The sequence below is a fragment of the Papio anubis genome, chromosome 16 (genome assembly GCF_008728515.1).
Source record: "Papio anubis isolate 15944 chromosome 16, Panubis1.0, whole genome shotgun sequence".
Classification (NCBI taxonomy): domain Eukaryota; kingdom Metazoa; phylum Chordata; class Mammalia; order Primates; family Cercopithecidae; genus Papio; species Papio anubis.
In genome coordinates, this window is record NC_044991.1 from 35,044,651 (window position 1) to 35,071,419 (window position 26,769).

Consider the following 26,769-nt stretch of genomic DNA (forward strand, 5'->3'; position numbering starts at 1 on the left):
CTGGAGTGCAGTGGTGCAATCTTGGCTCCACCAGCCTCCGCCCTCTTTGGGTTCCAGTGATTCTCCTGCCTCAGCCTCCTGGTGGCTGGGACTGCAGGTGTGCTGCCATGCCTAGCTAATTTTGTACTTTTAGTAGGGTGGGGACACATGGTGGCCAGGATGGTCTGGATCTCCCGGCCTCGTGATCCCTGGCTCCCAAAGGTGGGATTACAGGCGTGAGCAACTTGTACCCAGCCACCAATTATTTGGCTTCTACACTTAAAATAAGTCTAAGATTCATCCATGTTGTCATGCGTATCAGTAGCTCATTCCTTTTGGTAGTTATGAATAGAACTTCTAGGCTGGGCATGGTGGCTCACACCTATAATCCTAGCACTTTGGGAGGCTGAGATGGGAGGATTGCTTGAGCCAAGGTGTTTGAGACCAGCCTGGGCAACACAGCAAGACCTTATCTCTACAATAAAAGTTAAAAAATTAGCCAGGCATGGTGTCATGTACTTGAGGTGCCAGCTACTCTACTCAAGAGGTTGAAGCAGGAGGATGAAAGACAGAACCCAGGAGGTAGAGGGCTGCAGTGAGCTGTGTCATACCATTGCATAGCCTGGGCAGCAAGTGAGACCTTAATCACTAAAAAAAATGAATAGAGTTCCTAGAAACATTTCCATACAGGTTTTTGTTTGTTTGAACATAAGTTTTCTATTCACTTTGGTAAATACCTATGATTGGGTCACTGGCATCTCTGGGTTATAGGGAAAGTATCTGTGTAACCAGAGAAGACAGTGCCAAATGATTTTCCAAAGTGGCTACACCATTTTGCATTCCCCACCAGCAACCAGTGAGTTTCTGTCCTCTGCATCCTTGTCAGCATTTGATGGTGTCTTTATTTAGTGATTTATTTTACAGTAGAGTCTATTTTCTTTTTGAGGGCAGTCTTGTTTTGGTGAAAATATTAGGTATTAAAATTCAGCTAGCTAACAGAAGTTAGCTGAGGGTTTTTACTGTAAGCCAAAGTAGAGTCATCCTTACCATCTTCAGTCAAAATGCTGTTGACAGAAGAAAGTTCATTTTGAAAATTACTCTAATCTAAGGGTCTTTCATTTCTAGAGAAAATGGTAGAAGAGTTAATTGAGAAATAAAGGGAAATATGATGTTCTTGCTATGGGATTTATTTCCTTCTACTGGAATTTTCTGACTCAGAATAAAATTCCCCTTTAAAAGCAGGTATGGGGCTGGGCACAGTGGCTTGCGCCTGTAATCCCAGCACTTTGGGAGGCCAAGGCAGGTGAATCACTTGAGGTCAGGAGTTTGAGACTAGCCTGGGCAACATGAGTGTGAAACTCTGTCTCTTCTAAAAATACAAAAATTAGCCGGGTGTGGTGCTTCGCCTGTAGTCCCAGCTGCAGGAGCTGAGGCAATTCACTAGAACTAGGGGTGGGTTGCGTGGACAGATGGTGCTTTTGCATCCAGAACCTTGGATGAAGCGGAGGACTCCATCTCAGGAGGAGGTGGTGGCGTTGGGCTCTGGGAGCCCAGACCCTCAGTGACCCAGGTTCTGCTCTGAGGGTTCTGTGCCCTTGGTGAAGACCCACAAAGTTTTCTGCAGGAATCCAGGAGGACCTGTGTCAGCTTGGGAGATGCCGGGAGCCACCTGGGAATCCCAAACCTGCACAGACTGTGACTTTGGGACCCCACTGAGAAGGATCCAGGCATCCTTTGAGGCAGGCTCCAGAGGCTGGAACTCACAGACTCACTGACTGCCTAGGCGGAGGCTCAAGGCTGAGACCTGTGCCTCAGAATCTTTGACTGAATGGTACAACTGAACCAGGCCTGCAAAGAGACATCCCTGGCTCCGGCCATATTTGAGTCTGTTTGGGCTGCCAGGACAAAACCACAGCAACCTGGGTAAACCTAGAAAATAAGCACAGAGAAATGCTGTATTTCTCACAGTGCTGGAGGCTGGGCGTTCAAGATCGAAGTGTGGGCACTCAAAATCAAGGTTTCTCTGACCCTCTCCCCTTGGCTTGCGGACAGCTGACTTCTCACCCTTTCCCCACTTGGTCTTTCTCTGTGCACGCCCATTCCTGGCATCCCTTCCTCTTCCTATAAGGACACCATTCCTATCGGATTGGGGCTCCACCCTTAGGCCCTCGTTTATCCTTATTTACCCCATCACCAAAGACCCATGTCGATACAGTGACATTAGGGGTTGGGGCTTCAGCGCATGAGTTTTGGAGGGACACAGTTCAGTCCACTGTACCTATCCTGACTCACAGGTCCCTCCCTCTCCCTTGCCTTGCAGACCCACTTATCTGTCTCCACAGACTCCCTTTCTCTGTGACTGGCACTTTTCTTGCCCTTTCAGGGGTTCACGCAACAGAAGAGGAATGTGCTGAGCACACAGACCAGGAGCCCCGGTGTGCCTGCAGACCTGGGGTGAAGCGGCCTGGTGCCCAGAAGCGTCCTTTAAGGTCATCCTGGGATAAAGTGCACAGCCCACACCACTTCTGTGTGCTCCTCCAGCCTATGTGGCTCGCCTACAGGCTACCCTGGCCCCTCTGGACATTCGTGAATGGCACTCCCAAAGCAGAGGGCCTGTGAGTCCCGAATTCCCAGAAGAACCTGCCCTGCACAGTTGGGCTCCAGTTGGAGGCGGCCGCACACTCACTGGAGAAGTTCAGTCCGAGAAGAGGCCAAGGATAGGTTCTCTAAGAAGGAGGCTGGGGCTTTAGAGGAATTGACTGCAGGAGAAACAACAGGCACCCCTGGCCGGCATCACACAGGAAATTCTAGGTCTCTCTCTGTCTCTCTTCATCTCTCTCTGCTTCTCTGTCTCTGACTCTATCTGCCTCTCTGCCACTGTCTCTGTCTCATCTCTCCACTCCTCTGTCTGCCTCTGCCTATCCTCCATCTTTCCCTCCATCTCTCCTGTCTCTCCTATGTCCTAATCTCCACTCATCATCTTTCTCCTCTGTCTGTCTCTGCCTCTGTCTCTCTGCTGCTCTGTCTCTCTCACCCAGGCATGTTTTAATTCAATAAAGCAAGCATCTGTCAGCCATGGTTCTTGTTCGACCACGACCACATGCCTGGACCCGCCTGGCTGCTACGTACCCTCCTCCACAATGTGCCACAGCCTTCACATTCACCTGGGCACTGCTTGCCCACTGGGCTGGCCCTTCTAGACACACTCCAGTTGTTGACATGCAAGTCCCCTTCCTTCCATTGGGCCATGGTTCCACTCATTCCTTCCATCCATCCACTGATTCCTGGGGTCCCCTTCCATTCCATTCCTTCATTCCTTCCTCCATGTCCTCCATCTTTCTTCATTCCACCAGCCTGTCCCACTGTGCCTGTGCCGCCGCGTTATCCTGCCGATCCGTCGAACGGCGTCATGACCGTGGGATCATCCGGATTGCGTATCATCTTTTCATGCAGTGCGTGCCTGATAAATCGCTGCCATATCGCGGCATTTCTGCGTGCGCGCGCCTGAATAGATCACGCATATCTGCGCGCCTGCGTGAAGTCTCGCGCAGCATTCGGCTATACCGATGCCGCCGATAGATCCAGCGGCTTATCGTGCGTGCCTTGATGGTTTTCGCGCCGCTGCCGGAATCCACCTTATAATCGCGGTACTGATATCATCAGATCCTGCCTTATCCGCGCCTGCCAGTTCGCGCGCAGACCAGGTCATCACTTTTGCCATACTCACGTGCAGATCCGCCTTGCCGCCGTCTTTGTCTTATTCGGGTTAATGCGATGCGGTGTACGGGTGAATCATATCGCGCGCCTGCGTTCAGATCATGCGATCCGCTGGATCGTGCTGGAATGATCATTCATATGCTGCGGATCTGATCCGCCGCGTATCACGCGGTGCCACCAGATAGATCATCCGCGCCATCCCGGAGTTAATGCTCACGATGCGGTCGCGCTGATGGATCTTATCCGCCTGAATAGTCAACGCGAACCGCTTGCGCCTGATAACGTGCCTGATAGTCACTTATCACGCATAAATTACTCGGCGCATGATAGTCATCCGCGCGCGATCACTTGCGCCCGTGTTCAGATCGCTTATCCGGTACTCGGTGCGCTTTCGACTGAATCACTGCATATCCACGGTAAATCACTTCATATTCACACACCTCCACACTGCACATCCCGTTCCACACAGACTCACAGACCACATGCACACAGGTTTCCCTACCTTCCTAAAATGCAGAGGACAGTGCTCGGCTCAGACTTTCGTCGACAGCCCACTTTTGTGATCCATCCCTACCGTCAAATTTCACTTCTCATCCCCCTACTCAGATCCCTCTCTGTGGAGATCGTAAACTCTTGGTTGTTTGGTACTCAGAGCCTGGCACTGAGGAGCAGCCCTCTATGCTTGTGTCAAACTGAATGAATTCTCTCCCTTCTTTGCCCCAATTAAATGTTTCACTTCCCTCAATCCTCAGCTTAGATTCACATCCCCAGTCAAGCCACTGCATAGTAGCTCCCTTATGAGACTTTCTTTCAGGAGGTGTTCATCTATATTGGACTTTATTCCTTCTTGCTTATGTACCAGGGTATCAAAATTGTAACTTTTTCTCCTCCGAAACAAAAGGTTGACTGAGGAATGGCAAGGAATTGCAATTCAGGACACATGTGCTCTGGTGGATCCCAGGTGCAGCCTCAGAATGGAAACTTTGACTTAAGCCAGTAGACATCAGGCACCAAAGTTAGTGTGACACTTGCTGGAGGAGTTTTCAAATTAATCAGTCAAGAACTTGTTTCCTGACTACTGAAGTCCCTTACCCATTTCAAGAATATTGCAGTGGAGAAAGTGCAGATGGAAGAGAAAGGGAATTTACAGGATTTTTTTGGAGAGCGAGCTACTGCAGCCTGTGGCTGCTGTTCCCTCAGGGGGTGAGAGAGGATCTCCTTCCTTCACCCAAACCCAGAAAATGGGACGACCCAGTGGAATGGGACGACCCAGTGGTGAAATCCAGAGAGAGGTTGGCATGCCTTTCCTGCAGAAAGCATGAAAGTTCCGGGGGTTCCTTCCAGAAGACAAAGGGGAGTCCACTGGTGAGAACCAGTGGTGGAGGGTCCTGCCTGAGGACTAGGGCCAGAAGACAGCCCAAGGAGAAGAGGCACAAGCTAAGCTGCAGCTGGAGGGGGTCTGCCAGAGGTCTTTAAAGAGCCCCTGAAGCCAAGCCTTATGGCTCATGCACAGACTTCCAGCTCCTTGGGAGGCCAATGCTGGGAGGATGCCCGAGGCCAGGGCTCTCCAAGACCAGCTTAGACATGGTGAGACCCATTTCAAAGGGAAAAAATCAAGGTGTCAGCTGGACAAAGAAAAAAACAGAAGAGCCCCTGAAAGTGCCCACTGGGTAGGCAGGTTGGGCCTGGAGGATATGGAGCCAACTCAGGACAAAACCAGGCTTTGGTAAGGAAGTCCCAAGCGAGAACTTACTTTCCTGCCCAGCCTCCCACCTCACCCCAACTTGTAAAGGGGAGATGAGTGGGGAAGAAAGACTCCAACTATCCCACCCACAGGGTGGCTGCGTCAGGCAGGCCTTGAGGGAGCAGACAAGTGCAGCCAGTTCTCCTTGGAGCAAAGCCTGAAGTGTGGCCGCCTCCACTGGGCTGAACCCTCCATGGGTCTCCACCAGGATTGTGCTTGTGGTGTCAAGTCATCACAGGACTTTCCTAGGACTGAGCAGAAAAGGCTGGCGTCCACATCTCCCTTCAGTCCACTGCCAGGAGAAAACTTCCCACTCTGAGTAGATGTGAAAGGGACAGCAGGTGACCGAAAAGTTCACTTCCACTAAATTCCAGTGGCTTATTTATTTAGAGACAGAGTCTTGCTCTGTCGCCCAGGCTGGAGTGCAGTGGCAAGTTCTCAGCTCACTACAACCTCCGCCTCCCGGGTTCAAGTGATTCTCCTGCCCCAGCCTCGCAGCTAGGATTATGAGCCTTGTGCCACCACACTATAATTTGTATTTTAGTAGAGATGAGTTTCACCACGTTGGCCAAGCTGGTCCTCAAACAAAAATGGTGATCACTTTGTCAAAGTGCCTCCCAAAGTGATGGGATTACAGGAGTGAGCCACTGCACCTCATGGCATCCTTGTTCAGCACACTGGTTACACTCGTGTTTCTAGTACATTGTTCTCTAGTTTTTGTATCTGGTGTTCCAAATTTGACCCTCAAAATTTAAATACCTACCACACTATCTAATGCTGCCTAGGGAGTTCCCATGGGCAGGAGCAAGCATTGCATTTGGCAGACCAGGAGGGAGCAGGGCCGGCAGCACTGATCCACCATGGCAGGAACGTGTGCCAGTTGTTTCACCAGTCTGGGCTTCACTTTCCTCATTGCAGTGAAGGTTTTAGAAAACTGTTAAAAACACTGTGGACACTAACACTTTTAGTCAAAAAACTCAGCCAGGGGAAGTGGCTCGCGCCTGTAATCCCAGCACTTTGGGAGGCTGAGGCGGGCAGATCACTTGAGGTCAGTAGTTTGAGACCAGCCACAACCCGACATGGGCAAACCCCATACCATAAAATTACCCACACCAAGTGGCGGCGAACTATAATACCAGCTACTCTCAGGAGGCTGAGGCAGGAGAATGCAGCACAAACAGAGCAGAGGTTACTGAAATGTTTGAGATCTACCATTGCACTCCAGCCTAGGTGACAGAGCAACACTCTGTCTCAAAAAAATAAATAAACAAAAAACCTACACACATTAAAAAAACCCTGGATGCTGGCCTCAGTATGCACTAAGCATCTGAGCTGTGTTCATCCTTCCCAGAGGGAAGGGCTTGCCCAGGAATTCCCAGAAACAAAAGAGCTGTTTCTGGAGGAGCAGCATCAATATCTTATTTTAGTGGCATCTGTTGGACACTCAGTAAAGCACTGTCTGTGTGGTTTTCAAAGTGTATTTTATTATTTAATTTATGACATTTTTAAGCACATATTTCAAGCTTGGGAGATGTACAGAAAGATGACAGAGACATCCCTAATTATTAAGAACTTGGCAGGTATAACAAGGTGGTAGACATCAAGGAATAAACTAGGGTTGTATTTCATAGAGGTGTCTATGGATGGACTTGTGTGGGGTTAAGGGGGATTCGGTGGACCCCTAAAATAATATGTAAATGTTTAATGTTATCTGAATAATTTTGGGCAGAAGGTGGTCCATAACTTTTCCTAGATTTCTTGATTTAGCAGCGACTGAAAAAAAAATCACCAGTATAAAACGAAGCAATGAGGGCTGGGCATGGTGGCTCACTCCTGTAATCCCAGCACTTTGGGAGGCTGAGGTGGGCAGATCATGAGGTCAAGAGATTGAGACCCATCCTGGCCAATATGATGAAAGCCTATCTCTACTAAAAATACAAAAATTAGCTGGGCGTGGTGGCTGGGTGCCTGTAGTCCCAGCTACTCGGGAGGCTGAGGCAGGAGAATCGCTTGAACCTGGGAGGCAGAGGTTGCAGTGAATCAAGATCGCGCCATTGCACTCCAGCCTGGCAACAGAGTGAAACTCTGTCTCAAAAAAAAATAAATAAATAAAAATAAAAATAAAAGAAGTAATGAGGCCAGGTTCAGTGGCTCACACTCTCACCTGTAATCCCAGAACTTTGGGAGGGAGGCAGGAGGATCGTTTGAAGCCCAGGAGTTTGAGATCAGCCTGGGCAACATGGCAAAGCCCTGTCTCTACAAAAAATGCAAAAATCAGTGAGAAGCAGTGGTGCACACCTGTAGTGCCAGCTTCTTGGGAGGTTGAGGTGGGAGGACACTTGAGCCAGGGAGGTCTAGGCTGCCTGGACCCATGTTCATACCACTGCACTCCATCCTGGGTTACAGGGTGAGATTCCATCTCAAAAAAAAAAAAGTAACTGAACTGTAGAGCTAGTGGTTGAGTACATCAAATGTAACAGCTGTTCTTTTAGACAAGAAAATGAGCTCAGTGGTTTATTTCGTTATCATAAATATCAGTGAAAACATAAATAAATAATAAAGGGATAGCTCAGGATGTGCCAGAATGCCTCTTGCTTGTTCACTTTGAGGGAACATTTCCCTTCTTATCTTCACCTCACCTCCTGTCTCTCTTGGGACTGTTCCCTGCCCAGTTATGTAACCAAAACAGTACTTACCTCATTCACAAGTGTAATAGTTTGAGTAGCTCTTGCTAAGATATTAGAAAGCATGATGCAAACTGAGGCTTCAAAGTATTTATACGCTGGGGGTTGCCCACTTGGAATGCTCCTTATTGGAGGCCAGCCACCATGTAGAGGCCAGTCCCATGGAGAGGCTCTGGGACCACATGGAGAGTGGTCCAGTTGTTATAGCCATCCTGTGCAAGCATCCACATTGACCCATGTCAACAGCCGCAATGAACTGCCAGCCATGTGAGTGAGGCCATTTTGGATAGTTCAGACAAGCCAGTACTCCAGGTGATGCCACAATAAGTGATTTTTTGTTTTAATCCACTAAATTTTGGGGTGTTTTTTTTTCAGCAATGGATTACTGAAACAATAAGTAATGGATTTTTTCTTTCTTTTCTTTTCCTTCCTTTCCTTTCTTCCTTCCTTCCCTCCCTCCCTCCCTCCCTCTCTCTCTCTCTTTCTTTTTAAAGAGATGGGGGTCTCACTATGTTGACCAGGTTGGTCTCGAACTCCTATACTCAAGTGATCCTCCCATCTCAGCCTCCCAAAGTGCTGGGATTACAGGCATGAGCCACTGTGCCCGACCCAATAAGTAATTGATTTTCTATTGCTGTCTTCTAGTCCCTCTTCTACTGACTCCAGCTACTTTTGTCATTTTTTCTATTGTGTGATAGAAGCTTTCAGCACTGTATTCAGCCTGTAGCATCCTTTTTTTAAAAAGCCCTTCCAAGTAAAGGCATATTTCAAACTGTATTAAGAATATTTTCTGGCTGGGCATGGTGGCTCATGCCTGTAATCCCAGAACCTTTGGGAGGCCAAGGTGGGCAGATCCCTTGAGCTCAGGAGTTTGAGACCAGCCTGGTCAACATGGCAAAACCTCGTCTCTACAAAAAATACAAAAATTAGCCAGGCGTAGTGGCGCTCACCTGTAGTCCCAGCTACTCGGAAAGCTGCAGTGGAAGGATCGCTTGAGCCTGGGAGGCGAGGCTGCAGTGAGCCATGTTCATACCACTGCACCCCAGGGTGACAAAGTGAGACCTTGTCTCAAAAACAAAAACAAACAAACAAAAACAGGAACAGAACATGAATATTATGAATATTTTCCATCATAATGACAGTTGCTGCTGGAGTATATGTACTTCAGAAAGATTTTCTTCATTAAATACATATGTCAAATAAATGGAGATTTGTGACCATTCCGACAACTGTCATTTCCGTATCAGCTCAACAGTGTGGTACAGGTTATTAGCTGCTGCTTGGAAAAAGGCACATTACAGGAAGTGAACTAGCATCATCACTGCAGTCCTCAACACAGAATTCCCATTCTGCTTTATCATGGTGCAAAGGACAATTCTGCATGTGAAAGGAAGGAAAAGTAAAATTTGAACAAAAACGAGTTGATGAGTTATCCTTTGTTGCTAAAATTTGTTTAATTTCAATTAATTTTCACAGAAATAGCCAATAACTGCTTCATTTAACAGATATTCACTGAGTGCTTACCATGGGTCAGGAATATTCCTAAGTGCAAGATAAAGCCATATGCTGAAAAAAAAGTGGCATTGCCATTACTGAGATGTGGAAGACAGCAGGAAGAGCAGATTTGTGAGAGAAATCCAGGAGTTTGATTGGAGGGGAGTTATTTTGGTAATGTCCATTAGACATCTACGCAGAGATGCCAAGTGGGTTGAGGACACATATCTGAGAATCCAAATTGGCTGATCTGCTTAACCTCTAAGCTTCAATAAAATAGTCAATATAACTCCTTTAAGAATTAAAAAATGTAATTTTAAACAGGAACTATTTTGAGTATTATTTCTTTAGTTGTCTGGTGGTTAAAACCACTTTATCTTCTGTGACTTTTTAAAAAATTTTACTTTTTATTAATTTTGTTTAAAAAATAGAGACGTGGTCAAGACCAGGTTGGTCTTCAACTCCTGGGTTTCAGTGATCCTCCTGTCTTGGCCTCCCAAAGTGCTGAGATTACAGGTGTGAGCCACCATGCCTGGTTATCTTCCATGACTTCTAAAATTTGAGTATTGGCCAGGCGCAGTGGCTCACACCTGTAATCCCAGCATTTTGGGAGGCCAAAGCAGATGGATCACTTGAGGTCAGGAATTCAAGACCAGCCTGGCCAACATGGGGAAACCCTGTCTTTACTAAAAATAGAAAAATTAGCCAGGCGTGGTAGCAGGCACCTGTAATCCCAGCTACTTTGGAGACTGAGGTAGGAGACTTGCTTGAACCAGAGAGGCAGAGGTTGCAGTGAGCCAAGATTGCACCACTGTACTCCCACTTGGGTGACAGAGCATGACTCTGTCTGGAAAAAAAAAAAAAATTGAGTATTGGAAATCTTTTTTTTTTTTTTTTTTTTTAAAGACAGAATCTTGCTCTGTCACCCAGGCAGACAGTGACAAAAGCACAGTATACAGTAGTGGAAACACAGCTCACTGCAGCCTCGACCTCCTGGGCTCAAGCAATCTTCCTGCCTCAAGCTCCTGTATAGCTGGGACCACAGGCACACGTCACCATGTCTGGCTAATTTTTATAAATTTTGTGTAGACACATTATCTCTCCTTGTTGCCTAGGCTGGTCTTGAACTCCTGGGCTCAAGCAATACTCCCACCTTGGCGTCCCAAAGTGCTGAGATTATAGGCATGAGCCACCGCACCCAGCCTGAAGATCTTATCTGAAGGTCAGGTTGATCACAATGACATCTTCTAAGAAATCCACTGGAAATAACTGTATTATCATATATGAATGAAGACTGGTTTAAAAAATTTATGGTTTTATCTGGCTAAATTTTAGTCCTATTGCTAGGAGTAAGTTAATTTTTTAAAAGTCTAAATCTAAGAAAAAAACAAAGTACAAATCTAATGTATCCCAGTAAAAATGATTTTAATTTTAAAGAAATCTAAGAGAGTCTAACTGTTTTAGAAGTGATTTGGGAATAGGGTTGCTGATGTTGGCCAAAGACCCAGTCAGACTGTGCAAGCATGTCAATAAACATCTATGTCTAAGCAATGGCAAAAGTTCACAAACACAGGACAACAAGGAGACTCCCATCACGATAAGAGTTGTGTCAAAGAGTGTCACATACAAGGACATAGAGAAAAAGGAAACTAGGTAATTCAAAACAATAAATTAAAAGAAGAAAAAAGCTGCAGGCATGCTGTAAATCTCCACCTCAAATGAGCATTTCTGACCTGTGAGTAGTGACTATCGGGCATGGGGTCAGTTTCATGGGTCTTGACCAACATTGAACACAAAGTGGAAAAAGAACTTCCACGTCAAGATGGTGGATGGGAATACACATCTGATAGCTTGTACCCCAAACTCAGCTAAAACTACAGTAAAGGAATTCACACACACAAGCACACACACACAAACCCACAAGGACCAGGAAGACAGGCATCAACCAAAACACAACTTTGGAAGCTGCAAAGCATATGGACAAGTGGCAAAGGATCTGGTAGACTAAAGAAAGCGAGTCCTGACCAGCAATGGGGAAGGCTGAGAAATAATGAGGTACGCAGCAGACTCCTCCAAAGACGTGGGCACTGACATCCCCAGATGCTGCGGTCCTGAAGGAGAGGAAAGGAGCAGCTGAATTAAGGAGGCTGGGGTAAAAAGGTGCTCAGGGTGCAAACGAACCCCTAGATCCCTGTCCTCACTCCAACTTGTTCTCTCTCAGCAGACATTGGGATGCTTCTCTGTGGAGGGTAAGACAGAGGGGTCTCTAGCCTGGGGAATACCAAGCACAGCTGGACTCAGGTGCAACCAGAAACAGAGAGCAGGTGACTATATGCACACACACCCTTCCCACTCAGCTCCTAATACTGACATCAGACCTCTACTCTCCAGTCTGAAGATTCATCTCTAGGAAAGCAGACCAACCAAGTGAAAAGACTTTAACACACTGACCTCAGGGATCCCTCAACTAACAGCCCATCCAGATACCCCACAATAAAAGAACCTCTGATTTGAGAAGGCCCATGCATTTGTGTGGAACTTCCAATCAGCATTTCCATCTCTCTTCTCTTTATCATAAATAACCAAGGGTGAATGGGCACTTGAGGAAAGCCTCTAGTATGAATAAACAAACCCAAATAAACAGATTAGGGAAACTTAGAATGGTATATATGCTGTGGATTCTTTTAAAACTTAATTTTTTTTTCAGAGATGATACTCCACTCAAAAACAAAACAAAAAACAAACAAACAAAAAAATTCCAGAATGTTTAGAAAATTTTTTAAGAAAGCTCTTGGGGCCAGGAGTGGTGGCTCACGCCTGTAATCCCAGCACTTTGGGAGGCTGAGGCAGGTGGATCATGAGGTCAAGAGATCGCGATCATCCTGGCCAACATGGTGAAACCCCGTCTCTATTAAAAACACAAAAACTAGCTGGGCGTGGTGGTGCGCGCCTGTAGTCCCAGCTACTCGGGAGGCTGAGGCAGGAGAATCGTTTGAACCTGGGAGGTGGAGGCTGCAGTGAGCCAAGATGGCGCCACTGCACTCCACCCTGGTGACAGAGCAAGACTCCGTCTCAAAAAAAAAAAAAAGATCTCAGGAGGCCCTTGCGCCTCACAACACACATATGGTTAAGGCCCTGCCACCTACTTCATGGCAGCTAATTATTATATACTATATATATATTTTTTTCTTGGTTTTTTTTCTTAAAATAAAACTAAAGCCTTTTTTTTTTTTTAAGACTGAGTCTCACTATGTTGCCTAGGCTGGAGTGCAGTGGCGTGATCTCAGCCCACTGCAACCTCTGCCTCCTGTCTTCAGTGATTCTCCTGCCTCAGCCTCCCAAGTAGCTGGGACTTAAGGTGTGTGCCACCATGCTCAGCTAATTTTTGTACTTTCAGTAGATGGAGTTTCACCATCTTGGCCAGGCTGGTCAGGAACACCTGAACTCAAGTGATTAAAAAATGCACTGGGGCTGGGCATGGTGGCTCATGCCTGTAATTTTAGCACTTTTGGGAGGCCCAGGTGAGTGAATTGCTTGAGGCCAGGAATTTGAGACCAGCCTGGGGAACATGGTGAAACCCTTTCTCTACAAAAAATACAAAAAAATTAGTTGGGTATCATAGCATGTGCCTGTAGTCTCAGCTACTCTGGAGGCTGAGGTCAGAGAATCGCTTGAGCCCAGGAATTAAAGGCTGCAGTGAGCCATGACTGTGCTACCACACTCCTCACTGGGTGACCCAGTAAAGACCCTGTCTAAAAAAAGAAAAAAAAGAAAATCAAGCTCTTGGAAATCTTTAAAAGGTATGATAATAGAGGAAAAAAATAATAGAAGGATTGGAAGGTAAAGTTGAAGAAGCAGAGTAACAGAGATGGAAAAACGGGAGTGAAAAGATAAAACAAAGTGGAAGGTCGGTAAAGGAGTTCTAACATCTGAATAACAGTAAGAGAAACCAAAAAAAAAAAAAAAAAACAAAGGGAGGCAATTATCAATGAAGTCATTAAATTCCCCAGGACTAAGAAAATATGATTTTGATTGAAAGGGTTCAGCGTGCCAAGCACAGAGGATGGAAACACCCTCTCCAAGGCATGTCATCATGGACCACTGGAAGAAAATAAGGTTCTAAGAGTTATAAGAGAGAAAGAAAGTGGTCACATACAAATGGCTGCTAGACCACAGACCAATGCCTTCAAAATTTCAAGTAAAAATGTTATCTAAATACAGGCTGTTAAAACTATCAATGATGGGAGAAGAGAATAAAGACATTTTCAGACATTTCAGATCTCAAAAGTTTTACCTCCTACACATGTTTACTGGGAATCTACTCAAGGATGCATGCCACCAAAAAGAGGGAATAAGTCAAAATAGGAATACACAGGACACAGAAAATAGGAAATTTAACATAAGAGGCAAAGGGAATCACCAGGGTGGTGGTATGCGAAAGTCAATGGAACTACAGAGATCTTGCTCATGGCTGAGACCATGAAGGTATTATGTTTCTAACACAAATGGCTTAAACACAAGCTGCATGACTCTTAGATTATCTGAGCAAGAGCACTGTTTCCTAAATTGAAATACAGAAATTAAAAATCTGCCTGAATTCAAATGATTCTATATAGTCTTATATACTTCTATATGCAAGTCTACATGAAGTTGGTAACAGCAGTGGCCTTGGCTGGGTGACATGGCTCACGCCTATAATCCTAGCATTTTTGGAGGCCAAGGCAGGTGGACTGCTTGAGCTCAGGAGTTTGAGACCAGCCTGGCCAACATAGTGAGACCCTGTCTCTATTTTTAAAAATAAAACAAAAACTAAACAGTAGTGGCCTTTAGGGCAAGTGGGTTGTGGGCCCCTAGCAAAGAGATGAGGAGAATGACTTTTCACCATTCACCCTTTTATTTTTTTTGACTTGTGTCAAAAAAACAAGTAGTACTTGTTCAACAATGAATATATTTCCTAATTCAAAAAAGAATGGAATGAAAAATATCTGATCACCATACTTAACAAGAATGTTTTATGAAAATTAAACATATAAAACTAGATTCCATATACATATTGTGCTATACTATAAATATAAATGTATTATATTTAAATATTTTTATATAAATGTTATATTTATATTTATTTATATATATTTATAATGTTATCTAACACTATAAATGTGTTAAAGAGGTTACGATAGAAAATGTTTCTTACTGAAGGTTGCAAAGAACTTTGAAAACAATAAACCAAGTACTCTGGTAGAGACCTGCTTTCCTACAATACTGAGCATCCACTAGGTCCTGGGCAATCCCAGATCTGAGATGTTTGTGCCCTTGTATGTGGAGGTGCACATGGAACCAAACATCCCCACCTGGTGCTGGAATTCCAGGTGCAGTATCCATTCATGTCTGTTCTAGGCCCACCTCTGTAAACAGTGTTAGCGAGGGCCTCTGGCTATGTGTGAGAAGGTCACTACAGGGAAACTTTGAAAAAAAATAAAGATGACAAAACATCACTGTTACAATTTTAAGGAATATTATTCTAAAACAAAAAATATTATTAATAAAATCATAGGTTTATTCCAATATTTTAAAATATTTTCTGTAACATTCCACTCAGAAGGTAGATAACCACAAAGCTCTTCCCTAAGGAAGGGTGCAAATGGAATGTAATATATTACTGTACTCTGTAGAATACAAACTGTGAAGACAAGGAAATTCAATTATTCAATTTTTTCTTCCTACACCATTTCTGCTGGAGAACTGCTCACTCAACATCCCAGAAGCTATCTTGTTGAGATTTGCTACCACGATATAGGAGTGATGAACCTTCACTCTCAGCACAATGAATGTGACACTGCCTACATCCATCCTGTGTGAGAGTTAAAAGGACAACCCCCCTGCAGCACACGCCAACCAATCTATCAGAGCAATCATGCACATGACTTCTGCCAAAATCCTCCAACTTAATTTTTAAATAGCTAAAATATGATCAAGGTCATATGGGTACTGCACTTGAAACTACAAACATCCTCTGTTCACAAATGTTCACTGTTATAGCAACAGCACTTTGGGACAATCAAGGGCACAATCACATTTTTAAAAATCAAGAGCAAAAAGTAAACACAAAAGGGCATTTGCATGAGGCAGAGAATCCTGTTTCTTGGCAGTAGACAGAAAACTGGCTAAACAAATAGGCTCACAGATACGTACAATCTACAATTTGATTCTGAGTATTAGTCTTGAAGACATAGCTATACACATCCCAACATACAGCCTACTATTTTACATTAGTAGTTTCTTATATAACAGTTGGAAGAAAAACGTATCAAAAACCAACCTAAATCATATTAACCACTTTAATAAACCCCTTTATACTTTCTTTTTTTCAACCACTTTACTCCAGGTTTGGTTAGTATAATTACAAGACTGTCTAGCCTAATAGTCTAGAGAAAATTCTCCGGTTCCAAGATGATGCCTTGCTATGTAGCCATTAATTATTAAGCTCCTAGTAAACCCTGAATTAGATATAGAAATTTGCAAAACAATATTTCCAAGAATGTGAAAAACAGAGGAAATTTAAGGCAGATGGTAACTCTAAGAAGAGTCACACAAGTATTAAATTGGCACGCTGGAAATGGCTCATAGCAAAATCTAATTTTCTATCAGATGAGGGGGCCGGACACAGTGGCTCATGCCTGTAATCCCAGCACTTTAAGAGGCTGAGGTGGGAGGATCACTTGAGTCCAGGAATTTGAGATCAGCCTGGGTAACATAGCAAAATCCCATCTCTACAAAAAAACAAAACAAAACATTAGCTGGTGTGGTAGTGTGTGCCTGTAGTCCCAGCTACTTGGGAGGCTGAGGTGGGAGGATCACTTGAGCTCAGGAGGCAGAAGTTGCAGTCAGCCGAGACGGCGCCACGGCACTCCAACCTGGGTGACAGAGATCCCATTTCAAAAAAAAAAAAAAAGGAACATATTGGGGCTGCATGGTTAGGCTACACTGAGGAAATGTTCCTCTTATGGATTCACAAAAGAAAAATGACTTTTAGTGCCATGTGCCTTGCAATTATCTATAGCAAAACAGTCTAGCTCCCTCAACCCCACTGTGTGTCCGGGAAGAGATAGTGAAAACATTTCCTGGAGAGGTGAAGACTACAAGGAAGCTACCAGCTCACTGTGCACAGGTGAGAAAATGTCATGGTAAGGGAGCACCACGTGTTGATTTTAATAGCTTTTTCTAACTGAAGGAATCTGTCATATGCCATAGAAAAATTGCTCCCTGCCTTCTGAAAAAAAAAATGTCATACAGAAAAATCAGATTCATAAAAGAAAGTATACATCCAAAGTAGGCAAAAACTATGGTTTATGCTTTCAAAATATGCAAAATAATTTCACTATAAAATACCTTGATTTGCATGTGACTTAGTACTTATTTCATATTAACCAGATTCAGTTGCTTTGATAAATCTGTTTTAGAATATCTATTTTTAAGCCAAAAGATAAACCTTACATTTGTGCATCCATATGTAAAGCAATCCTGCTTGGCGTTATGCAGCCAAGATACTAAAAGATTAATAACATAATTTTAAATGCTCCAGTTACAGACTAACAAATAATATATTTCCTCAAATTTTCTGGGCTACACTACTGACTTGTATTAATGCAATCTGAATTTTCAGATAGAAGTACTACTCAATGGTTGGTTGTTACAACTTAGAAGCAATAGGGTTGGGAAGACCTTCAAAATATTGGCCATTAAATCGTAAGTAAAATTATTCTTAGAGCTGGATTATCGTAAATGGAGTGCCCTAACTTTTCTTATTTCCTACTCTGCAAATTGACTCTAACATTCATAATCATGCCCTTTTATGTGCTTTAAGCGGACATACTGACTTTGCGGTCTATACTTTGTAAGAGAGCAGGTAACTCTAGCACAGAAGAAACTATGTAATGCGGAACTGGGGAGGACTTCAGTGGCACTATTCCATTTTTATTGATCCAGACTGTTGCTTTCAATCCTGCATTGAGGCCTCCTTGGATGTCGGTTTCTAATGTGTCACCGACCATCACACAGTCCCCAGGTTGTACTCCAAGAAGAATGCAGCAGTAATAAAATATGGACGGTGCTGGTTTCTCCTCTCTCTGCTCTCCACCTACAACAACAGCATCAAAATAGGACTGACAGGCACAAGCCTCAATCTTCTCCCTCTGGGTCTGTCTGTCCCCATTCGTTAAGAGAAGTAGGCGGACCTCCTTTTGAAGTTCAGTAAGCATGGCTTTGACATCTTCTGCTAGTGTCATATGCTGTAAACGTGTAGATTTCCAAAGGAAATAACATTCTTCAGCCAATTTTCTATTGGCTGCACCACCTTTTGTTTCCTGGATTGCTTCTTCCCAATGTGAAGTCCTTAAATCAGTAATGCATATATTGTAAGGATGAAAACATTCCTTGCTGAGTTTAACTTGAACTTTATCACAGATGATTTCAGCCTCTTCTTTATAATGGTATTTTGATTGTAAGAGTTTTATCACCTAAATAATGGAAAATAACTCCATTAACACATTGCATGTCTTTAATAGTCATGCCCTAGGAAGCTGTGATCCTACAAGTGGCTGAGAGATTCCAACTCCACTCCTCTGCTTTAAAGCAGCTATTTCTGGTGGGAATTGGCCTTATTTTTAGAGACAACAAAGTGAGGCTCTCCCAACCTCTCTAGAACTCACTCATTTTTAAAAACCAACTTCTTCATATATAGCTAATAACAATCCTTTGTTTGGTAGTTTAGAGTCCAACATCTTTCATTCTGGTTACGAAGACATGAAAATAAAACTTGTGCTTATTGGGCCGGGTGTGGTGGCTCATGCCTGTAATCCCAGCACTTTGGAAGGCCAAGGTGGCAGGATCACTTGAGCCTAGGAGTTCAGGACCAGTGTCGGCAACATAGCGAGACCCCATCTCAAAAACAAAACAAAAAATCCTTGTACTTATTTTTGGTAAAACATTTAAAATTTCTGACAACCACTATTTAGACTATTATCAGAAAAAAATAACACCTAGTTCATCTAATTTTTTCTCATCTATATCCATTTCATATTTTGAAGACCTAAATTGACTATCACCTATAATGGGATTGAATTCTACACTTTTATTTTTTTTGAGACAGAGTCTCATTCTGTAGCTTAGGCTCAAGTGCAATGGCACCAGCTCAGCTCACTGCAACCTCCACCTCCCAGGCTCAAGGGATTCTCCTGCTTTAGCCTCCTGTGTAGCTGGGATTACAGGTGCCCGCCACGACGCCTGGTTAATTTTTGCATTTTTAGTAGAGACAGGGTTTCACCATGTTGGCCAGGCTGGTCTCGAACTCCTGACCTCAAGTGATCTGCCCGCCTCGGCCTCCAAATTACTGGGATTACAGGTGTGAGCCACTTTGTCTGGCCCAATTCTGTACTTTTTTGCTTTTTGATACAGAGGCTCGCTCTGTCGCCCAGGCTGGAGTGCATTGGCACAATCTCACCTCTGCCTCCTGGGTTCAAGTGATTCTCCTTCAAGATCTCCAGCTGCTCACAGCAGTAACCTGCTCATTAAGCTGCTCTAACCTGTGCTGGACTCCTTCCCCTTCTTGTCTCCCTGACCCCTTAACGTGTATCCTGGGATCACCTCATAAACTGCCTCTGGAATAGCTGGGACTATAGGTGCCCGCCACCATGCCTGGCTAATTTTTGTATTTTTAGTAGAGGCGGGGTTTCACCATGTTGGCCAGGCTAGCCTTGAACTCTTGACCCCAAGTGATCTTCCTGCTACTGCCTGTCAAAGTGTTGGGATTACAGGCATGAGCCACTGTGCCGGGCCCCAATTCTGTACTTTTGAGTTAAATACTCCCTCTCCCGTATTCCCAAGGCTCTTTATGTGTGCTTTTATAACACTAATCCATTTGGCCTGTCTTCTAACTTTTCCCAAAAACCCCTAATGTGGCAAGCACTGTACTACATACTTACATACATTATTTCTAATCTTTTCTACAATCCTGCAAGACAGTTCCATGTTCCAAATGAGGCAGGGAAGTGCAGAACTCTTAATAACTTGCCCATCTGGGATCTGCATCCATACCTGCTTATTTCCAAAGCCCACATGCTTGCCTTTGCACTATGTCTTAAGCGCTGGAGAATGGCCTTTGTCCTTGGGGCATTATCTGCTGGGGAATATACAGCCACTACAAATGATGGGGCGGGGAGCGGGGGGTGGGGGGGGGCATGCCATGACAGTTTGAACAAGCTGTGGGAATAATACGGAAGTCATTCCACAGGGTAGCTGGCATAGGAAGTCACATTGAGACCAAGGAGTAAACAAGCAGAAAAAGTGGGTATGGGAAGAGAAGAAAATCATTCCAGACAGAGGAACAGCATGAACAAAGGCCAAGAGTTCAAAATTTTGTGGAAAAAGCAAGAAGCTGAGTTGAGCCCAAATGGAGGCACGTGAGGGAGGATGCCAAGAGATGCAATTGGGGAACCTGTTTGCAGATAGTTTGTGAAGCACCTTGAACCCCATGCTATAGCAGGTGCTGCTTAAATCCCCTTGGCACACATTATATTCACTCGCCAGTGGCTTCCCACTCAAGTATGGGCCTCTCTGCTTGTGGGCTTTACTTGGCCACATACAGGGTATCTATACACACAGGAAGGGGCTAAAAAGTATTGCCCTGGGAGCAGCCCTCAACAAATGTAGGTTAGAAACTGGCGAATAAATATCACAGCTTCCTTGCCCCTTGGGGAGCGCAACTGAACCCTGTTCTGTGTACTGTCTCCCAGAGATCTCCAGCTGCTCACAGCAGTAACCCTGCTCATTAAGCTGCTCTAACCTGTGCTGGACTCCTTCCCCTTCTTGTCTCCCTGACCCCTTAACGTGTATCCTGGGATCACCTCATAAACTGCCCGTACTGGAAGTCCTGTGTTCAGGTGAGCACCTGAGTAAAGTCAAACAGGCTGGGCAATGCTGGCTCTTTGAAATGCACCCAGCTACAGCTAAAATATATCTGTTGTAACAGGATTAGAGAATAAGCAGTATGCTACTCACACCAAAAACTCAACTCACCTACTGAGAGAAAAACGCACGTCTTTTTCTTCCCTCAGAGTAAAAGAATCACAACAAAGGAAAAGGGTCTTTTTTTTTTTTTTTTTCCCCAAACAGGATCTCAATCTGTTACGCAGGCTGGATGGAGTGCAGTAGAGGAATGATTATAGTTCACTGTGGCCTCAAACTCCTGGGCTCATCTCCCTTCAGTCCCCCGAGGAGCTAGGACTACAAGTGCACACCACCATACCTAGCTAACAAGTTTTTTTGTAGAGACGGGTCTGGCTGTATTGCCCAGGATTGTCTTTAACTCCTGGCCTCAAGCAATCCTCCTGCCTTGGCCTTCCAAAGTGCTGGGAATTACAGGTGTGAGCCACTGTGCCTGGCTGAAAGGAAAACATTTTTTGAGGTATTTGTGCTAATCGGAAAATGTATCAGAAGACTCGGCCATATCAGAAAAAAAAATTTTTTTTTAAGAAAAAAGAAAAGAAAATGTAATCATTAAGAAAAATCTTATCTGCCCAAGAAAAATATAACAGCCCTAGGAATTTTAGGTAGAGGCAAAACACTGTAAAATTTTGCTTTATAAATTTCTATTAATAAAACATTTTCAATCTCCATGTTTATCTCACCATTTTTGCTAGCAACATCAATTGAAGGACTCTTAAGCTATGACTGACAGGAGCTCCAAAGTTTCAGCAACCCTACAGCAGTGCAAGGACACATGCCTCTAGGACTCCACAGAGCTTGAGCTCAAATAGGGGCTGGCTCATAACAAGTAAACAAAGAGCTCCCAATACATACTCAATTTCCTGTTACTTCCACTGGTGCTTCATTAAGCACATTCTTGGGGCTCTGAAAAAGTAGGATTTGCTCACCTTAAAAGGGGGATGTTTGTAAAGGCATGGTATGCCACTCCCAAGTTTCAAAATCTCTTCCTATTCTATCCCTTCAATTAACTTCCTCATTTTGTCACACAGCAAGTAATTACAGGTTGGTGTGGGACAGTAAGTAGCATTTTAACAATATTAACATCTTTAGGAAAAAAGCTTATCAGCATTCATTTATTAGTTCCAACAGAAATTAACACCTACCCTGAATTAGTATGCGTTATTACAAACTCTCCTAACACCTGCACTGAAAATGGGAGTATTGATTGAACTGGAGATGAAGGAAAAAGTTCTCTAACTTGCAGGTGTGAGGATACTTTGTGTGTGACTGGTAAGGCAGGGCTGAAAAAGATTTTGGTATGAAGAGCCCACCAGGTGCTCGCTGGCCTGAAGAAAGGGGCCCTGCTCTGATAGATGGGCTATCAGTTAGTAGACTAATATGAACTCAAACTTCACTTACTTCAAAACTCTATCTTAAGGCTCTGAACATACACAAAAAAGGAAACTCTATTCTTCTACTGTCTGCTCCCTAGATCCAGAACTAAAGTTAGTATCATCAATACTTTAGTTAACTGATTTTAAAAGACTTTTTGAGGGCTTAGTTTGGGAACTATCTAATACTTTACAACACTTTAAGAAAAGTGTATTCTGAATACTAATCATTTGGATATGAAGTGTATGGCAGGTGCACCTGACAGCACTAACTTACGCACAACCTTAGAATGACTCTGTGGTCTATGAGGAATGTGTATTTGGGTTCCAAGATAAGGAGTTCAGGAGTGTCCAAATCCAGAGATTCATTTCTTATTTAGGAGGAAGATCTGGACCATGGCCCATCGCATCCTGTGGAACTCAGGTTGCAGAGGGGATAGAGGCCCTTTTTTTTCCCTTTCCATTAAACGAAGGTGGCCAGGAGAAGGTTGCTGCAGGGAGGGTGCTAAGTGAAAATGCTATATAAACTGCATTCTTTTTACAAGCGGCTGCAGTTCTGTCCAGCCCACTGCCAATGGACCATCTTGTATATAAGTTCCCGCAAAAACCCGTTCTCATTTGCTGGCTTCGAGTCTCAACTTCAGCCTCTTGAACATGGTGCTATCCCTACTGAAATCAACAGGGATCCAGCACGACAGAAGGGGATGAATCCCAAATAAAACTATTCATACTTTAAAAACACACTCACAAAATGAGACCTGCACTCAGCCTAGCAATTCAAGCAGCCCTTCTGTTATTTCTATTTCAAGTCTGTGCTCAAACATCACCTATTCAATGAGGCCAAATCTGACCAGTCTATTTAAAATGTTGATTTGTTACCCTCTCTGCTTTTTCTACCACACCTGTAAATATTTATTATGTTCATTGCCATACCCACTAAGAAGTAAATTCACAAATGCAAAAATCTCTTCTGCTTTGTTCACTGAGAAACTCCAGGTTTCTGTAGAAAAGTTCCTGAGTAATTACCATGAAAAAACAGGTCTAAAGAGGGAGGAAAAAAATAACTTCCCTAGGTGATTAAAAAAAATTAAAGTTCATACATACAGTCAGTATCTGACCTCTTGTCCCCAAGCCCAAGGCAATAAATAGCTGGACCTTTCCCTCTTCCTCCATTCATAAATTATTTACAATGATTTATGAAAGCTGGCATGTTACTTTTGAACAGGTCAACATCTATGAATGTTATTGTTTCCTTATGTGATCAAGTATTCCCTGTATAGCCAAGAGCACACAGTTCGATTCTGCTCATTTATTAGGCTAATTTCTTATCCTGCTAATTTATTATTACATGCTAATTACAAAGGAGGCAGTAATAGAACCAAGTCTCGAAGTAAAAATTTGTATCCATCCATCCAGCATTTATTCAACATTTGCCATGTGTCAAACGAGGAGAATTAAGACAGTTTGTTCCCTCCCAAGAAGCTCACTATTTAGTTGTAGGCACCTGACTTTCAAAATTAATTGTAATATCCTTTGACAGATGCATTAAGAAATATCTGAACAAAATTGAGCACTAGTATAAGTGAGGGTGTAAAGACCAGGGAGACATACGATTTAGTCTTTGTTTTAAAAATATTGCTGTGGCAAGAATGTGGAGGACACACTGGATGTGGTAAACCTGGAGACAAGCCCACAGCAACAGTCTAGGTGAGAGATGAGTTCAGCTGTAACTGAGACATGCACGGGGAATGTGCAGTGGTGGACGGGCAGCATACGAGGGTGCAAGGTGCTGTAATTCGCCGAGTGGACACTGCACCCATGGGCTTCCCAAGCATTACAGGGTTATTGAGGACTAATATAATTCACATTTTATGAAGATATAAGGCTCCGACTGGTTAATTCCTTGAGGCACTTTCAGCTAGGTTTTCGGAGAGCTGTGATTCATATTCAAATGTCTGATTTTTAAAGCCCAAACTCTGGAACTACAGCAAGAATTGGCCTAAAGCAGTAATTTAATTGGAATGCACAGGGCTCAGCTTACTAATAACACACAGGTAAATATGCAACGTCCGCAGCCAGAGATACTGGAGGCAATATGGCACAGGGTGGTACCCCTGAGGTGGAGGCCAACGTTATATAGAAGGGACAGTTAAAAGTGGGGAATGCCTCAGTAAAGTCATGAAGACAGACTTTAAAAATGTCCACGGATTCTGGCAATTTGGGATTGCCTAGTGACCCACCAAGTCTGTTTCAGTCTAGTGGTGAAGATAAAGCAACATTATCATGGATTTAGTAATAAATAGGAGGAAGAGATAAGGAGATAACGGGTATGGATTTCTCCGGGAAAACATGGCTGTCAAGAGAGACAGGTAACATCTAGAGCAGGAAGAACAGCCCAAAGGGAGGCATCCTTTTTAGGGCTTTTTTAAAACTACAGGGCAAACATGAATATACGGCAGGAGTGGAATGCAGCTAAAAAGAAAACGGATGAGGTAGTGGAAGATCCAGGGACACAAAAACTGATGAAGCATGAAGAGGACGGGGAGCTCAGGTTTGGACGAATTAGCTTTTGAAAGTGGGTTTTCCACATCTGATAAATCCTTTGCTTTCCCCTTGAAGCTGAAGAAAGAGAAAGAGAAGCCGGGGTGGACTCGGGCTGGAACACGGGAAGGTCTGAAACTGCCTCCGCGCGTGTAGAGGAGCGGTGCCGCGAAGCAGCGCCTCGGGAAAGGCATGCCCTCGCAGCACGGGCTTTTGCTGTGTCACCTCAGAAAGCCACGGGGACCACCACCCCGCCACAGAGGCCAGAAGGAGTTCTGTGGGGATAATTCTCTAAAGCAGGGCTTATGTCCAGGCTCGGTACTGACAGCCGTGTCCCTTCTTGGGGCAACACTGGGGCTAAGTCTACCAAGTCTCCTCCCGGCACCCCCCACACCAACACCCTGACCGGGGGCGGGCCCAGCGCCTGGTCTCGCGGCTTTGCTGTCGCCTCCCACGCCCACGGGCACCTCCGCCACCGTGGCAGCCGTCACGGAGCCCTTCCGCGTCCCGAGCGCCGAGGCACCCGTCAGCGGCCGCCCCGGGGCTCGAGGTTGGGTGGCGAGCGGTCGCCAGGTCAGGGAAAGCAGACCCGCCAGGGAGCCCAGCACCTCAGCTACTCGCTGCCCGGGCGGCTCGAGGTCTCCAGCCAGCAAGAGTGGCCCAGGGCGCCAGGGTGGAAGTGGGGTCACGGGGAGGTGAGCCCGCAGGACGCTGCGGGGTACGCGGCCCGGGAGGAGGCGCCGGGAGGGCCGTTACCTCTGACATGCCTCCCTGCTTTCGCCCCGCCCAGTGTGTGAGTGTTATCAAGTCGAAAGCGGCCCGCACGGCACCGGCCCCATAAGCGCCCGGCCGCTCGGACGGTAGCTAGCCACCCGCCCAGCCTGCACATGCGCAAGGCGGGCTGCCCCGCGAAACGTGGGAGGAGCCGCCGAGACCATAGACCCCTCTTCCCGAAATTCCCACTTGATCGGTTCATTCCCTCTTGGCGAGAAAGAAGTGAGATCCGGGAATTCGGGTGGTCTCTCAAGAATTTGGAAGCGATGTGATGCGTGGCAGCGTGGTAGCGACTTCTCAGTGGCTGTGGCTGGGGTTGGTCCGAAGCGTGGTCCTCTTCCTGGTGTCTTTCTGCTTTTTGCTTACCTCCCTGGGCCCTCCGGCGCGAGGGACCGTCATCGCTGCCTCTAGGGAGGTTGTCTGCGCTGCCAGGCTGAGCAGCCGGGCTCGGGTGGCGGACAGGCAGCGTGAGTCATCTGAGCCCCGTGTCCGCCCTAGGCATGCCCGGTCCCTAGCCTGGCTGTGCGTGCAGGTCACTGTCGGCGATCCGGGGATGGCAGAAGGTGGAATAGCCTGCGCCTTCCCACCTCGCGCCGTTTGCGGCCTTCACCGGGGTGGAATCCCTGTCAGCTTGGGCCCGCGCCAGCCTGTTTTTGAAAGAAAGATGTGACTTGGGTCTCTTACAACCCGTTGAGTACCTGTGCCCGAAGACGAAGGGACTGTGTAGTGGCTGCCCCATGTTTTGCCCTTCCTGATTGCTTTCCTGAAACCTTGACTTCTCAGGTTTTCGGATGCCTTTTACTCGGTTGTTTTCAGGCTCAGCAAGAGGTTGAGGGGCGTCGACCGCTTGTTAAACCCGCGGAAGGGCTGTAGCAGCTCTTGCCTCCTAATGCTGGCAGAACGGGGATCGTGACGCTAATCTCTAATCTTTGTCTCTCTTGGGTAACTTTACTGTAATTTGGATATGTGGTCATCTTTAATGACCAGAAATTGACTGTCAGGTATTACAGAGCTACAGGCCAATTACCTGATTTTGTTTAGCCAGTTAGCTAAGTGGTTTATTTTTAAATTTATTTTTATTTTCGAGATGGAGTCTTGCTCTGTCACCCAGGCTGGAGTGCAGTGGCGTGATCTCCGCTCACTGCAACCTCTGCTTCCCGGGTTCAAGCAATTCTCCTGTTTCAGCCTCTTGAGTAGCTGGGATTACCGGCGCATGTCACCACCCCCGGCTAATTTTTGTATTTTTAGTGGAGACGGAGTTTCACCATGTTGACCAGGCTAGTCTCGAACTCCTGACCTTGTAATCCACCAGTCTTGGCCTTCCAAAGAGCTGGGATTACAGGCGTGAGCCACCGAGCCTGGCTAAGGGTGATTTTTACATTTGTAAATGGATTTTAAAAATGGATAAAAAAAATCAAAATAACAGTATTTTGTTGCACATGAAAATCAGTAAATTTTAGTG

At 45.1% G+C, this 26,769-nt stretch overlaps 1 protein-coding gene across 1 annotated transcript; it reads right to left on the minus strand.

Annotated features, from left to right (window-relative positions):
* Positions 1 to 15,152: 15,152 nt before the first annotated feature.
* NANP (N-acetylneuraminic acid phosphatase) lies at positions 15,153 to 18,405 on the minus strand. The gene is made up of 2 exons (XM_031656021.1): positions 18,397 to 18,405; positions 15,153 to 18,134 (listed from the first exon to the last, which is right to left on the minus strand). Exons 1-2 carry the CDS (start codon positions 18,403 to 18,405, stop codon positions 17,478 to 17,480), a joined length of 666 nt encoding a protein of 221 aa, XP_031511881.1. The 3' UTR covers positions 15,153 to 17,477.
* Positions 18,406 to 26,769: the final 8,364 nt, after the last annotated feature.